Source organism: Chlorocebus sabaeus, chromosome 7 (genome assembly GCF_047675955.1).
Source record: "Chlorocebus sabaeus isolate Y175 chromosome 7, mChlSab1.0.hap1, whole genome shotgun sequence".
Lineage (NCBI taxonomy): Eukaryota > Metazoa > Chordata > Mammalia > Primates > Cercopithecidae > Chlorocebus > Chlorocebus sabaeus.
This window is the reverse complement of record NC_132910.1, coordinates 12,841,600-12,857,031: the sequence shown is the minus strand read 5'-3', so window position 1 is coordinate 12,857,031 and position 15,432 is coordinate 12,841,600. Positions and strand designations below refer to the sequence as shown.

General features: G+C 36.5%; 1 protein-coding gene across 1 annotated transcript in view; it reads right to left on the bottom strand.

Moving 5' to 3' along the window:
• Window positions 1-1,197: 1,197 nt before the first annotated feature.
• The window catches only part of PPAT (phosphoribosyl pyrophosphate amidotransferase), a 42,757-nt gene continuing 28,522 nt past the window's right edge, over window positions 1,198-15,432 (bottom strand). The window contains exons 3-11 of the mRNA XM_007998624.3: window positions 14,621-14,827; window positions 11,442-11,554; window positions 11,197-11,342; window positions 10,261-10,333; window positions 9,477-9,628; window positions 8,935-9,062; window positions 7,025-7,246; window positions 4,453-4,573; window positions 1,198-3,365 (exon numbers count right to left, since the gene is read on the bottom strand). Coding sequence (XP_007996815.1) covers window positions 3,169-3,365; window positions 4,453-4,573; window positions 7,025-7,246; window positions 8,935-9,062; window positions 9,477-9,628; window positions 10,261-10,333; window positions 11,197-11,342; window positions 11,442-11,554; window positions 14,621-14,827 — 1,359 coding nt within the window. The 3' untranslated portion in view covers window positions 1,198-3,168. The remainder of the gene's footprint in view (window positions 3,366-4,452; window positions 4,574-7,024; window positions 7,247-8,934; window positions 9,063-9,476; window positions 9,629-10,260; window positions 10,334-11,196; window positions 11,343-11,441; window positions 11,555-14,620; window positions 14,828-15,432) is intronic.

Sequence of the window (15,432 nt, the reverse complement as noted above, 5' to 3'; positions counted from 1 at the left end):
CCTATTTTCTTATTTTGTGTAAATTCTCCAAAGGAATGTATCCAGGTACAGCATGTAGTATGAACAAAAGCACAGACATCTCTTTGTTTAGCTGGTACACAGCAATCCTATTATTTAGCATTCCATGACTGGCTTGAATTAAAGCAGAGAGAGCTAACTCTGTTTTAAAAAAGACCGTTAGTACAATTTGAACAAAAAGTTTACTGAGGATGTTGCCAGTATTACCCCCTGGGTGGACTAAAGGATTTGGTCACTCACACTATCTAATGATTGTGAAATTTCAATTACACCATTATTCTGCCAAATGAAAGAGGCAGGCATAAACAAGGAAGAATAAAGAGGGGCAAAAGTGTCATTAGGATGGGGAGTTATGTTCCATCATCTTGGAAAAAGCTGCCCACAGTATGAAGATGTTAACTTTTCATTCCGGTTTACAGGTTATAGCACTGAGCAGTTTTGTGAACCTTTGGGCATGAGATTTCTCCCTTAAAATTCAGTTAGTTTGAGCTTGGGCTTTAAGAACATAGCAAGTCTCATTTTTAGTAATTCTATGGAAGAATGTTGGATTGGAGGAACCTAGAAGAATTAAAGATCCAGTCCAGCGACCAAGGTTTACCTAGTTGCAGAGAAATTTTCTTAACACCGGCAGGTGTCCTACTAGTAATCTTTCCTGTCTGTGACCAGTTTATCCTTAACATGGGAGACTTTTTCTTTGGATACCTTCAATATTAAGTATGTAGTATTTTCAGAGTGGTGCCTTTCATTTAGTTAATATGCATTTATGTTCCCTCTGTCATTTGATGGCTTGATTGCTCATTTCTTTTAAGCACTGAATAATATTCTATTGTCTGAATGTACTACAGTTTATCTATTCATGTACCTACCCACCCCAACACTTTGAATCTAATCCTGCTCTTCCATGACACTCCCTCTTTCCCCATAGTGCTTCCAAGGAACTTGCCACGATGTAGTGCTTACTTAGTATTGCATTTCTAATTACTTTATTTGTCCCTCATAGTCAACCAGACGTTTTGCCTGTTTCATAAGAGATGGCCTATTTATTGAAATGCCTGGATCAGAGAAGTAAGATATGACTAGGTGGTGCCAAGAATGGAGCCTAGAAGTTGTCTTCATGCTGTTTACCATAATGCACCAACTAAAGTCACCATTTAAAAAAAAAAAAAAAGCACACACATATTTAAACATACTTATTACACATATTTATCAACAGGGCATCACAAATAAGTCACAAAAAGTAGGCTTAGTTTAGTTCACAATATAAATCCCGTGAAAACACATTTTTCATCTCTGCAGTTTCTAATACTCTACGTATATAAATTTAAAGCAGTTAAACAACATTTGAGATTATATTGGTTAAAAAAAAAAAAATGTAATTGAATTCAGACTTCAGAAAATTGTGAAGTAAAAGGCCATGATGGAGAAATATTAAGAAATCTGTAGAATTACCAAACTGTCACAGTATTATTTTTCCTTTACAAAAGCATCTCAGTAAAACAAAAACTACAGAAAACGCAAAGTAAAATCAGAGATTTTGGTTTAGTACTTTCCCTGAGTCTCTTGTGTTTTAAAAATCAAAGTAAGGCCAGTTCAAAATTGACCCACAGGTCTTGCCTCCTCCATGCTGCCATGGGGAATACATTTAAGACAAGAGGCTGCACATGTTGAGGTGGTCCCAGGGCTTTATTCAAATGCCAATTTGCCCGTGTCACTGCCACAGGGTTATCTGACCCACTGCTGCATGTAGGCTTAAAGAGTTGTCAAAATGTTATCTTGGCCTGCTATAATATAATATGTGAGACTATATACCAAAGGAAGACAAACAGTTTCAGTTATTAATAAATATTAAATTTCTAAATGGATCTGGACACTATATACATCAAATTATGGTAACATAACAGAAACAAACACTTTTATGTTTAAAAATTCTTACATAAACAAAGGTGTGGGGTCATCTTAAACTTCTAAATCTCAGATGTTACAAGAAAAAACTTCAAAAAAGAAATCAAACTCATTAGATCTTAATAAAGTAGAAAAAAGTGATTATAAGATGATACTAATTCCCCAAAGTGGTTGTCTCTTTGATCCTTAAACAAAACTGGCCCCTATTGTGTCTGTACTTGATCACTTAATTGCAATAATGTTTATGTGTACATGTATATGTACATCTACATGTATATATGCTTGCAAGTGATCAAGCACTTCATTAAAAAAGCATATGATAATTAAGGATAAAGGGATTGTTTGAATCTAAAAATCTAGTTTTTATTTCAAATGTACCAGGTTACTTGCTGAGCTTATAGTATCAGGGCACTATGGATCACATTTTCTAGTCAAATGTAAGAAAAACTTTTTCACAGATTTTTACAACCCTTTTTAGGACATCTCAAAGAGAGATGGCAAAGATCTGCCAATTATGTCTCCTTCCATCATAATGAAATCTTAATTGTAAACTAATTTCAAAAAGTTAATAATCATTAGCTTTTCGAAAGCTAACAGTCATAAACTGTCTTAAAATCAGAGGTGAAATGATGGTTCAAATCACAAAAGTATGACACTTATTCATATTCTTATTAATTATTTAATCTAATCTAAGTATCCCATTGCACATGTGGGGTAACTGAGGCACCACAGATTATATTTTGTTTGTTTGTTGGTTTTTGAAGATTTGTCTACAGTTAGACAGGGAAGCCAAGGTCATAACTACAGCCAGAACTGTAGAGGCTAGACACCTATGAGGTATAATGTATTCTATTCAAACTTTGTGTGAAATGTTATATTTAACTCACCTGTCTTGTTGGCATCACCTCTCCTTAACTCTAACTTCTTGCAGACCCTTTAAAGCATGGACTTGGCAAATGTCAGTGACCACCTGCCTTCTCTGACCAGGTTAAAAAGGCTAGCCGATGCTTGTGTAAAAAAAAGAACACCACATGTTGTTGTATTATATGCAATTAGAGATGTTCAGTTATTGCACTTTGGTATCCTTTTCAGAAAAAAAAAACAAAAAAACTCCAAACTTATAAAGGTAAACATAAGCATGGCATTTTACATTGTACCAACTGAGTAACAGTAAATAGATGAGGTGTGACCACTATAACTTCTTGACCAACTTTCTATTTTGAAACTACACACATCCAACCCTACCAGCTACCATTCCAATTCTACAGGATATTTTCCAGTGAGACAAGCTGTACAATGACCACTCTTTTCAAAACATTCCAGGCCATTTCCATTTTCTTGGATCATAATATCATGCTTTTTCTCTTTCTGTTTTTTAAACTTTATCCCTTCTTGTACAGATGAAACCAGTCCTTCTACTGACAGATACACAACACTGTTTGCTCCTAAAGGGAGAAAGAAGGAAAAGTAAAAATGTAATGAGAATTCCTTTAGAAAGGAAGAAATGCTTCAACAGAGAATAGTTACACACAGAATAATTTAACCTAGGATAAAAATTTCTCCTTTAGCCTTTCTTTAAAAAAAAGGAAAAAATAAGTCAATAAAACTCAGTTCCTTTATTTTTAAAATTTTAAACTGGAATCTAGGGGATAACATAATTAAAACAGCAGAGGAGGCTTCAAGTCTAGAATGGAATTAGAGGGCTTTGGGAGTAATTTTCTTAATTGAGAAAGTGGAATTTAAAGTCAGGAAGATCTAGGCTCAAATTTAAGCTCAAGTTCACTCAGTTTTCTGAAGTCTATTCTTTCATCTATATAAGATGGTGGAAACACTGCCTAAATGTAGAGTTTTTATGATGTTATGATAATACAAATAATATAGGCAGTATAGTTTCTGGCAAAGTGTGAGTGCTCATAACATGTATGATACCCATCAGGGTGATATTTAAAAATATTTAACCAGTGAGGCACGTGCATGACAGGTTAAAAGAAACACCAGCCACAAACAAGTCATTGTGCCTTGCCTTGTGTAGAGGTAGCAAGGCACAATGACTAAATATCATGTGTTATTTCCACAGTTTATACATCACCTGATTTTGAAAGGAAGATGTCTTACCCAGGAAAACTTAGATCTCGAAGTCTCCTTATCTCATTACTGAATATGAACCTACACAAACTTTTTACTTTGTGATTTGTATCCACATCCAAATTACTCTGTTAGAATCTGATTATTTTTGTTTTTCTTGGGATCTGACTTTTGGGAAGTTTTAAGTGATATGCTTGCACTTCCCTCCACCTGGAAACCACCTCTCCCTTCTCTGATCTCACCTTGGCTTAGCTCTCCAACACAAGACTCTATGGCGTCTGCCCCATGCCCACTACTCTCACTGTTGAGAATAGTATTCAATATCTGCTTAACTTTATAAAACTTTTAACAAACACTGAATACTCCTTTTTACTAAAGGTGTAAAGACTGTCAAGCTTTGGGTTTTCTCTGTTAATAATCAACGTTTATAGAAATTTTAATACTTACCTAGATATTCTGCAAGGTGATCAAATTCTGGTTTATTGGCAATGAGCTCTTCTTTTGTAGGAATGTTTATTCCCATGAAGCATGGATATTTAATTGGTGGTGAAGCTACTCGAATGTGTACCTTGGAAAGAAATCATTGTACACAAGGTTTGTAACACTATGCAAAATTCTCTTTCATTGTGCAAATACAATATAAAATTGTTTTGCAGAATATTCAGTAACAACATACGGGTAATAAACTATTCTTTCTACAAAGCTGCTTCTTGTTTTTTTTCTGTCACCTAATCATGAGGAATTTTCTTTCTCTAGATATCCTACTTCTCATTTGATGTCTTTACATTCCTAGAGCCACTTAGATTTTCTCTTGTAATACCGGGTACTTCTGCTTATCTCTTATCTTACCATTTTAAAAAGAAAAATACAATTTACCAGGTTATAACAAAACCTTACTACTACAACAGAGTTGTTTTTGTCTGTTATTATTATTTTTTTTGCCTTACATCAGGTACATTTAAATGGCTATACTCAGTGTCCACATTTCCTTTTTAAACTTTATTAGAATAGATTTTCCCATTTTTGCTATGTAGTCTTCTTATTTAATGGCTGCATCATATTTAATCACTGATATATCAATTTACTAAATTATATTCTCCAACCGGGAGATATTTAAGCCATTTCCAGGTTCTTTGACTTTATTCTTTTTCACTGTTGCAATAAATGATGCAATTATGTTAAACTCTTATATCTATTATATAATTTCCACAGAATTCCAGAGTGAGATGATCATAATCCTAAACACAAGTATAAAAAAGGCTGGAAAATCATAATCCCAATTATCTTGGAAACTTTCTAAATAAACTGGCATACTGCTTTTCATCCCACTTTTTTCTACAGTGAGATTTTATTTTTGATTTTTCAGAGATGGGGTCTTACTATACGTTGCCCAGGCTGAGACTTTATTTTTAAATTTACTCAACTATTAGTTGTAAATGGCATCTCACTTCTGTAGTATGAGCTATGAAATAGAATAAGCTTTGAAATCTTAAAATAACTTAGTATATCTATATAAAAACATGTTGTACACAATGAATATATACATTTGTCAATTTAAAAAATTAAAATTAAAAAAAAAATTTTTTTTTCAAGACATAAAGTGAGGCCAGGTGTGGTGGCTCACACCTGTAATCCAAGCACCTTGGGAGGCTGAGACAGGCGGATGGCCTGAGCTCAGGAGTTTGAGATCAGCATGGGCAACATGGCGAAACCCTGCCTCTACTGAAAATACAAAAAATTAGCCGGGCATGGTGGTGTGTGCCTATGGTCCCAGCTATTTGGGAGGCTGAAATGGGAGGATCGCTTGAGCCCAGGAGGTAGAGGTTGCAGTGAGGTAAGATCGAACCACTGCATTCCAACCAGGTGACACATTGAGTCCCAGTATCAAGGAAAAAACAAAAGACGTAAAGTGATATTAAAAAATAACTTGGCTGGGCACGGTGGCTCATGCCTGTAATCCTAACACCTTGGGAGGCCAAGGCAGGTGGATTACTTGAGCCCAGGAGCTCAAGACCAGCCTGGGAAACATGGTGAAACCCCGTCTCTACTAAAAATACAAAAATTAGCCTGACTGCAATGACGCATGCCTATAGTCCCAGAAACTGAGAAGGCTAAGGTGGGAGGATTGCTTGAGCCCCAGAAGCAGAGGTTGCAGTGAGTTGAGATGGTGCCATAGCACTCCAGCCTAGGCAACAGAGCCAGATACTGTCTTTAACAAAGAAATTTTAAAAAATATTAAGTCAAAGGTATTACACTGGAATTGGCTGCATGTCTTCAAGTAGAGAAAGCAATCAATACTCCACTGATTTTAAAGAGCATTCTATTTTGTGCTTTTAGACTTTTTTTTTGAGATTGGTTCGGCTCACTGCAATCTCCACCTCCCAGGCTCAAGCCATCCTCCCACCTCAGCCTCCTAAGTGGCTGGAATTTTAGGTGTGTGCCACCACGCCCCACCCATTTTTTGTAATTTTAGGAGAGGCGAGTTTCACTATGTCACCCAGGCTGGTCTTGAACTCCTAGACTCAAGCAATCTGCCCACCTCAGCCTCCCAAAGTGCTGGAATTATAGGCATAAGTCGCTGTGCCCAGCCTAATTTGTGTAGTCTTTTTGTTAAAACTTTAGGTTTTTTAAAATTTAATTTAATTTTTTAAAATTTAATTTTACTATTATCTTTTATTTTTGTAGAGACAGGATCTCACTATATTGCCCAGGCTGTCCTTGAACTCCTGGGCCCAAGCAACCCTCCTGCCTCAGGCTCCTGGAATTACAGGCATGAGCTACCTCACCCAGCCTTAAGCTTTTATATTGAGCTTTTTAATCTATTAAGGATTACATTTAATGTAAGTGTGGCTGTTACATGTTCTCCAAGTTGCTACACAGTTAATCCTAAATCAAACTGATACAAAAAAGTTAATTTATTATATTGAACATCCATTTTGATTCACCACCCTGAATTGCAATTTTATGCCAGTATCTTATTGTTAACTGATGCTTTGGGATATGTTTTAATATTACTCACCTCTTTTGCACCAGATTCTTTGAGCAGTTTTATTATAGGTGAGATGGTATTGCCTCTCACAATTGAATCATCTACAAGAACAATTCTTTTGCCTTTAAAGTTGTCTGACAATACTCCAAATTTTTTTGCAACACCAAGTTGTCTTAACCTCATGTTTGGCTGAATGAAGGTTCTCCCTACATATCGGTTTTTACACAGCACCTCCACATATGGAAGTCCACACTGATAGAGAAGAAATGAAAGGACAATGAGGAGCAATATACAGAATAGGCAAATATTAGTTCTCTAGATTGTGTTGCCACCAGAATATTCAAGTGAAATTTCAAAATAATTTTCCTTTATTATTTGGAGAAAAGGCAAAAAGAAAAACCACTAAACAAAATATACTTGGTGGAAAAACCAATTCATTTTGCGAGGACTCATAATGTTTTTGTCTTAAACATTATTCCTGTTTTGAAAGATAACACTAAGCATATGAAGACATGACAAAGATTAAATCACTGTCAGAAAAATTCATTATTCAAAATGATAATTTTTATTTTTATTTTTTTGAGACGGACTCGCTCTGTCGCCCAGGCTGGAGCGCAGTGGCGCGATCTCGGCTCACTGCAAGCTCCGCCTCCCGGGTTCACGCCATTCTCCTGCCTCAGCCTCCAAGTAGCTGGGACTACAGGCGCCCGCCACCACGCCCGGCTAGTTTTTTGTATTTTTAGTAGAGACGGGGTTTCACCGTGTTAGCCAGGATGGTCTCGATCTCCTGACCTCGTGATCCACCCGCCTCGGCCTCCCAAAGCGCTGGGATTACAGGCTTGAGCCACCGTGCCCGGCCCAAAATAATTTTTAAAGAAATGAATTAAATAAATTAAAACCAGTAGACTAATGAGATACTTTTTAGGGATAGGAGGTAATTAACCCATTTATCAAGGTAATCTTTTATAAAATGTATGCATATTAATTATTTTAGAAGCTAATGAAGTATCCAAGGTAGTGAATATTGGATGTTATACCCCAGGATTACTATAGTTACACAATCTACCTGGTTATGAAAATAAAGCATAACACTGACAACATTATGCTAAATGAACATAAACAGCTTTATTATTACCCATACTTAGTAGCAAGCAATTATTCCAGTGACTTGCGAAGATGATTCAAGATGTTTATTTTAATATTAAGTAAATTTTTCCACTGAAGTCAATATACAGTTGATGAACAGCATGGGTTTGAAGTGCATGAGTCTACTTATAGGTGGATTTTCTTCCATCTCTGCCACCCCTGAGACAGCAAGACCAGCCCCTTCTTTTCCTCTTCCCTCCTCAGCCTACTCAACGTGAAGACAACAATGAGGATGAAGACCTTTATGAAGATCCATTTTTACTTAAGGAATAGTAAATATATTTTCTCCTCCTTATGATTTTCTTCAAAGCATTTACTTTTCTCTAGCTTCAGTTATTGCAAGAATACAGCATATAATATATATACAAAATATGTTAATCAACTGTTTATGTTATTGGTCAGGCTTCCAGTCAACAATAGGTTATCAGTTAAGTTTGGGGGCATTAAAATGTATACACAGATTTCACTGTGCAGAGGGCTGGCACCTTTAACCCCCAAATTGTTCAAGGGTCAACTGTATATTCATGATGTTATCTTTTTAAAAAGAGGGGGGCAAATTTCTGAACCCTTTAGTGAACGTTTTTTCTTTTCAGTGAACCTTTTAGTGGTTTTCACTAAAATAGTGCCATTGGGTAAAAAGCCTGGAAAATAAATAACGCTTGTAAACAAACCAACATTAACCACCAAACCTTCCTTTCTCCTTAGAAATGTTGATGAGTTTCTCTTTATAGGCAAGGATTTCTTATTCCACAGCTAGGAGAGCAATTCACTGCATGTTAATTAAGAGAAAATACCTTTCCTGCATAAGCAAGAGCAGCAGGTGTAGCAGATTCTGGAACAGTGCTGACCAAATCTGCATCCACAGGTGCTTCAATCGCAAGCTGCTGGCCACAACGGTATCTTACTGTATAAACCATTTGGTCTGGTGTGTTTGGAAAAGGAGAGAGAGTATTTTACTTAGCATAATATAACAGTGTTATTCTAAAAAACTAGTGCTAGAATTCTACAGATGAGTATAAAAAGAAATGCAATATATACAAAAATATGAATGTGGAAATACACAAACTAGGAAATCAACTGTGTGGTTTTAAAAAAAATTTGACCCTTCATATAGATCTAAAAATCATAATCCTTACTCCTAACAAAAAACAAAATCCAAGAGTCAAAAGGAAGTAAAAAATTGTGATCTTACGACTTGTGGGCTCAGTCCTATATCCACAACATATAACTATGTGCCTTCGAAGAGCCAGGTAAGCCTTTGAGGCAAGAATTGCCATATTTCAAGGAGACAGCTAAAACATTTATATGAATATTCAAAGAAAAGAAATCTACTTACCTTCAAACATACTGTCTGGTCTTGCAAAATAAACATATTCAAAGATACAAAAAGCCATTGGGTTTCCTTCAGACCTTGATATAATATCAAGAGTTCGGACATTATGTCTGGATATTTCCACAATTTCTCCAGGCAAGACTTCACGGTAATATCTTGGGAAACAATGTTAAAGAAAGAAGACTTTTAATAAACTAGTCCTTAAGGCTGATGAAAACATTAATTATAAAGCACATAGAGTACCTTCCCTTAGAGAAACAATTCATTCATTCAATATAAAATCTAGAAGTGGCTTTTTAAAAAGTGGTATGTCTCCTGCAATGATTTCTGTATAATCTCTCTGTAAACTCTAAGTTCTAGTATAGAATTGAAAAATTAAGGGCCCTAAGTTGTATTGAATTTTAAAAGAATAAAGTATAAAGAAAACATTTTCTCCTGGCTTACATTTTTCTATCATAGCTATCTCTCAATGAGGAAGTTCTTCCTTTCTAAAATAAGTCTCTATGTTCATATTGTACTGTAAAAAGAGAAAAATATACAAAATAATTAAAATAAGTTTCATTGTATCTTGAAAGAATGCCAGCGTCAGAATTAGAAGCTATTACTAGAACATTAAACTCAGTGCAACTGCTGAACATAACATGCATAAGAAAATCCCTTTATAAATATTTTCTATTAGATATCAGAAGGAAAACTTTCAAACTTTCACGTAAATAAGAAACTGTGTCTAAAAAAAAATTCTTTTCAACGTGGGGAAAGATAATATGCCAAATAAGGTAAAACTTACCTTGCACCAATAGATAAGAAGCTACAAGATTCTGAAGACACCACCCATCCTTCTGTTTCTGATGTTTTTTTCTCTGTAAATCACAAATCAATTCAGTTAATGGATTCAAGAAATTTTAAGAGGCTATTTCAACAGAACAGCTAACACTAAATAAGTAAGTAAAAAAAATTCATAGAATAGCCATTTCTGTGGCTTTAAGAGCACATGGATCCTCATTTGACTTGAGCCAAAGATAAAATAAATGATCTTCTGAGGTTCCTTCTAACATTACGATTTCATGGCTAGAAAAACATCTTGATAAAAGTCAAAAGAAACCACTAAAATCATACTGCAGAAATGAAAAAGCTAGGCAAAGGACATGAATAGGCAATCAAGACAGGAAAAAATAGGAATCTCCATTAAAAACATTAAAAGGGACTCATCCAGCCAGGTGTGGTGGCTCTCACCTGTAATCCCAGGACTTTGGGAGGCTGAGGTGGGCAGATCACCTGAGGTCAGGAGTTTGACACCAACCTGACCAACACGGAGAAACCCTGTCTCTACTAAAAATACAAAATTAGCTGGGTATGGTGGCGCATGCCTGTCATCCCGGCTACTCAGGAGGCTGAGGTAGGAGAATCACTTGAACCCAGGAGGCAGAGGTAGCAGTGAGCTGAGATCGCCCCATTGCACTCCAACAGCCTGGGCAACAAGAGCGAAACTCTGTCTCAAAAACAAAACAAAACAAACAACAACAACAAAAAAAACAAACGGGACTCATCCTCAGAAGTACTCAAAGAAACATACTTCAAAAAGGAAGAATACATTTACCATTATTTCATTACTTAGCTCCCTCCCACTCATCAACTCTCTATACCTAAAGATTTCAGGGCTTGATAGTAGTACGACAATAACTGAAATACATTATGAAATGATATTCCTTCTGAGGTTTATTACCTTTGTCATTTATATCAGACACTGGAATAAGACGACCAATGCATAAGGGACGATTTCCATAAGGATCTCGTACTGCATAAATAACATCTCTGTGCATTATAAGCAGGGAGTATGCTGTGGGTGCTTCCTTCATCAAATTTTTAATCCTGGAATTAAATAATTGAATGAATAACTTCAGTTATAAACATATGCAAGGCAAATCTGTCCTTACTAGAGCTCCAAGTTTAATCCAGTTCTCTGCTTACCTGGCTACCCAGTCTGGGGTGTCATCTTGTTCCTGAGGAGGGGTATACGCCAGTAACTGGGTAATCATTTCACTATCAGAACTTGTGGACAGACCAATACCATGACGCAGAAGCTATACAGAAAAAAGAAGTTGTTTAATCATCAGAGGGGAAGCTCCACCCCACCCCAAATCCAGTAGCCAACCATAATGGAAAGAAATAAGGCATTCTGTGGATGTCCAGCTATGAAAATCCTGTATCCCACTAATGCAGCAGTCCCCAATATTTTTGGCACCAGGGACCAGTTTGGTGGAAGACAATTTTTCCATGGACCAGGGACAGGGGATGGTTTGGGGATGATTCAAGCGAATTACATTTATTGTGCACTTTATTTCTATTATTACTATACTGTAATATATAATGAAATAATTATACAACTCACCATAATCAGTGGGAGCCCTGAGCTTGTTTTCCTGCAACTAGACAGTCCCATCTGGGGGTGATGGGAGACAGTAACAGATCATCAGGCATTATACATTAGCTTCTCCTAAGGAGAGCACAACCTGGATCCCTTGCATGTACAGCTCACAACAGGGTTCATGCTCCTATGAGAATCTAATGCTGCTGATGATCTGGACAGGAGACAGAGCTCAGGTGGTAATAGTGAGCAATGGGGAACACCTATAAATACAGATGAAGCTTCACTTGCCGCTCACCTCCTGCTGTGTGGCCTTGTTCCTAACAAGTCACAGACTGGTACCAGTCCCTGGCACAGGGGTTGGGGACTCCTACATTAATGGTATGTGTATATTAATAACGGATGACCATGGCTGGAGGCAATATAGGAAATCTAGAAGGTTTTCAAGCAGAAAAAAAAAGTGCTTTATGAGATGTATAGAAAAGCTTTTGAATACTAAATTTGAAGGCATGCAGACCTGAAAGTGGGTAGGGGATCTTGGAAATTTGGTTTGTGGGTCTGAACTTTTCTACCCTCAACACTCTTGATGAACTGGGTATATTCCTATAAAAGTAGTACACTACAGTGTTAACTTTCAAGCTGGGTTTGTTAGTGATCATAACGGTGGCTACCCATCCTCACTGATTATTACTGATAGAAGAAAGGAATCAACTGTATTGAACAACGAAATGTAGCAGATGCAATAAATATCGCTTGAGTGTACTCTATGATAATTACAAAGTTCTGAGCAAGACTGACCAGGACAAGGGCAGCCCCATGGACATGCACAGACTGAGTCTGAATGGGCACTACAGAACATTTTCAGTAGGGAGCTAAAAGTAGAGATGAAGTTTAGCATCTGGGTAAGGGGTAATGTCAGGAAACAGTGAGTTAGTGGTTATCTCTAAATGGTGAATTTTTAAGAAATTTTTACTCCATATTTATACATTCATGATTGTCTGAATTTTTAAATGAACTATACATTTTTTCATTTGGGGACAGAAAAGCACAATAAGGTCATTATAATGCCTACAAACAGGGCTGGACAAAGCTCTAGGAAATGTCTAAAGACAGAACTGAAAATAGAATGACAATGAATGGTACAAAAGCCTGGTTTCTAGATATTTTTGACCCGCAATTCATTATTATTCAGCTTCTGTAACTGTTCATCATATGTGAATTGCCCAGCTCTAGAATGCTTACAGGATGATGGAGCATGTGGGTAACCATCTATTACTAAATATCACCAGGTTCTGAGGTTACCAAGTTAAGATTATTGGGAGCTAATAAACTGAAGAAACTCAACATTAATTAATGAATGCCTGAATGGATAAAAGGAAGCTACTAGGAATGAATATAAAGACAGGCAGTTTAAAAAAAAAAAAAAAGATAAAATGATGAATGAAAGCATAGGCACAAATTTGACATCATTAGCACAGAAAGCTCCAAACAACATGCCGTGAACCAAGAGTTTAAACACTCTCTCCCTTTTCCCATACTCTAGTTTTCTGTCATTGTTTCCAATTCATTTTTTTCATGTCATCTCCAAGTTTATACTCCATTTTATTTTTATGATTTTGTGATATATAAGAAGAAATATATATGTTGATTTTTATCCTGGTCTTTCCTGGTACACAGCTCCTAAAACCCTTAGAAATGCCAAAATGATAAGTGTCCTTTGTATGCTGTTGAGATGACCGGTAGCTACGGGTTCCTACATAGCATCAGTATGAGGGCTGGTTGCCAGGGGAATCAACCAGAGGGTTGGAGCTTCTAGCTTCATCCCTGGAACCCCAGGGAAGGGGAGAAAGGCTAAAGGTTGAGCTGATCACCAGTGGCTGATGATTTAATCATTCATGCCTACTTCATGAAGCCTCTATAGAAATTCACAATGACTAGGTTCAGAGAACTTCTGGATAGCTGAACACTTGGAGATGCCTGGAAGGTGGTGCCCCTGGAAAGGGCATGGAAGCTCCATGCTCATTCCCACATACCCTGCCCTTTCCATCTTTTCACCAGACCGCTCTTCTGTAGCCTTTGTAACATCCTTCATAATAAACTGGTAAATGTATACAAAGTACTTTCTTGAGTTTTGTGATGTTTGAAACCAAAGGCAGTGCCAGGGCTGTTGCAGGAACTCCCAATTTATAACTGGTTGTCAGATGTACCAGAGGCCTGGACTTGCAACTAGCATCTGAAGCGGGGGACAATCTTGTGGGATTGAGCCCTTAACTTCTGGAACCTGACTTTACCTCCAGGTACTATCAGAATACAACTGAATTATAGGATACCCATTTCGTATCCTCTGGAAAATTGGCTGGTATAAGAAACCCCCCTATTTGGCCACAGAAGTGTGCTGAGTCTGAGAATAGGAAAAATAGCTTGGTTTTTCTTATTTCATACGAGCTTTGTACATAGCAACAGAGTTAAAGAGATAGCAAGTCTATAAACTCTAATTTCTCTATGCTTCCAACCATAAATCAACTCTCCCAAATCTCTAAAGCAGTGCATTCAAAAAGTGAGTCTAAAATGCATATTCTCACCCTTGTCTCCAACTCTAGGGGACATCTTACAATCTGGAATTGTAACAAGTACTCCAGATCATTCTGTTGCAATTGTTGTTGCAGTTAGGTAACAGGCAGCAACAATTAGAAAATGCCTTTTACAAAGATCCTTAACTTTTATTCATTAACCCAAGCTAATCATTTAAAAAGGCTTAGGGAAAACAAACAAACAAATGTACCTTTTTCCTTAATCGAGCAGCATTTACCAATTCGCCATTATGTGCCACAGCTATCTTCCCATGAAGTGTTTCAACAACAAAGGGCTGACAATTTTCTAATTCACATTTTCCTGTAGTGGCATATCTTGTGTGTCCAATTCCAAGATTTGAAACATATAATTTTTTCAAATTGTCTTCAGTAAAGACGTGATTTACAAGACCCATTCCCTTGAGAAATCAAAAAGTGCAACTTAGAAAAAAACAGACTAGTACTGCTAGTAATAAACGTCTCTCTTCTCTGCTCAGCCAATCCAAATAAGACAAAGAAGTACATTTAATTTCTCTGTGTTTCAGAATTCTAATCTTAAAAAAAGGCCAAAAACAAATAACCTAACTGTAAGAACTGTGAAGCACTTACTTAAAAAAAAAAAAATTTATTGAGGCAAAAGTCACATAACATAAAATTAACCATTCTACAGAGAAAAATTTAGTGGCATTTAATACCTTCACAATGTTGAAGCACTTGTGTTTCATAAGATACTATTCACTAAAACATTTAAGAACAGATGTACTAAGCAATAAAATTTGTCAAGCATAAAAACTAAGATTTGCATTAAACAAATCAAAGCATCTTAAAGCATTTAAATAAATGACTCCCTATTTGAGTTGGTCTTAGGCAAAAAATTGTCACTGGGGAAGAAATACATCCTAATTTGATAAATGTTAGGATATAAAGTTGAAAGTGGCTGATCCAAAGAATATCACTTTTGACTGCAAATTATTTATTCAACCCCCCCCCATATTAATGATCACCTGTCTTTTGTTATCTTTGT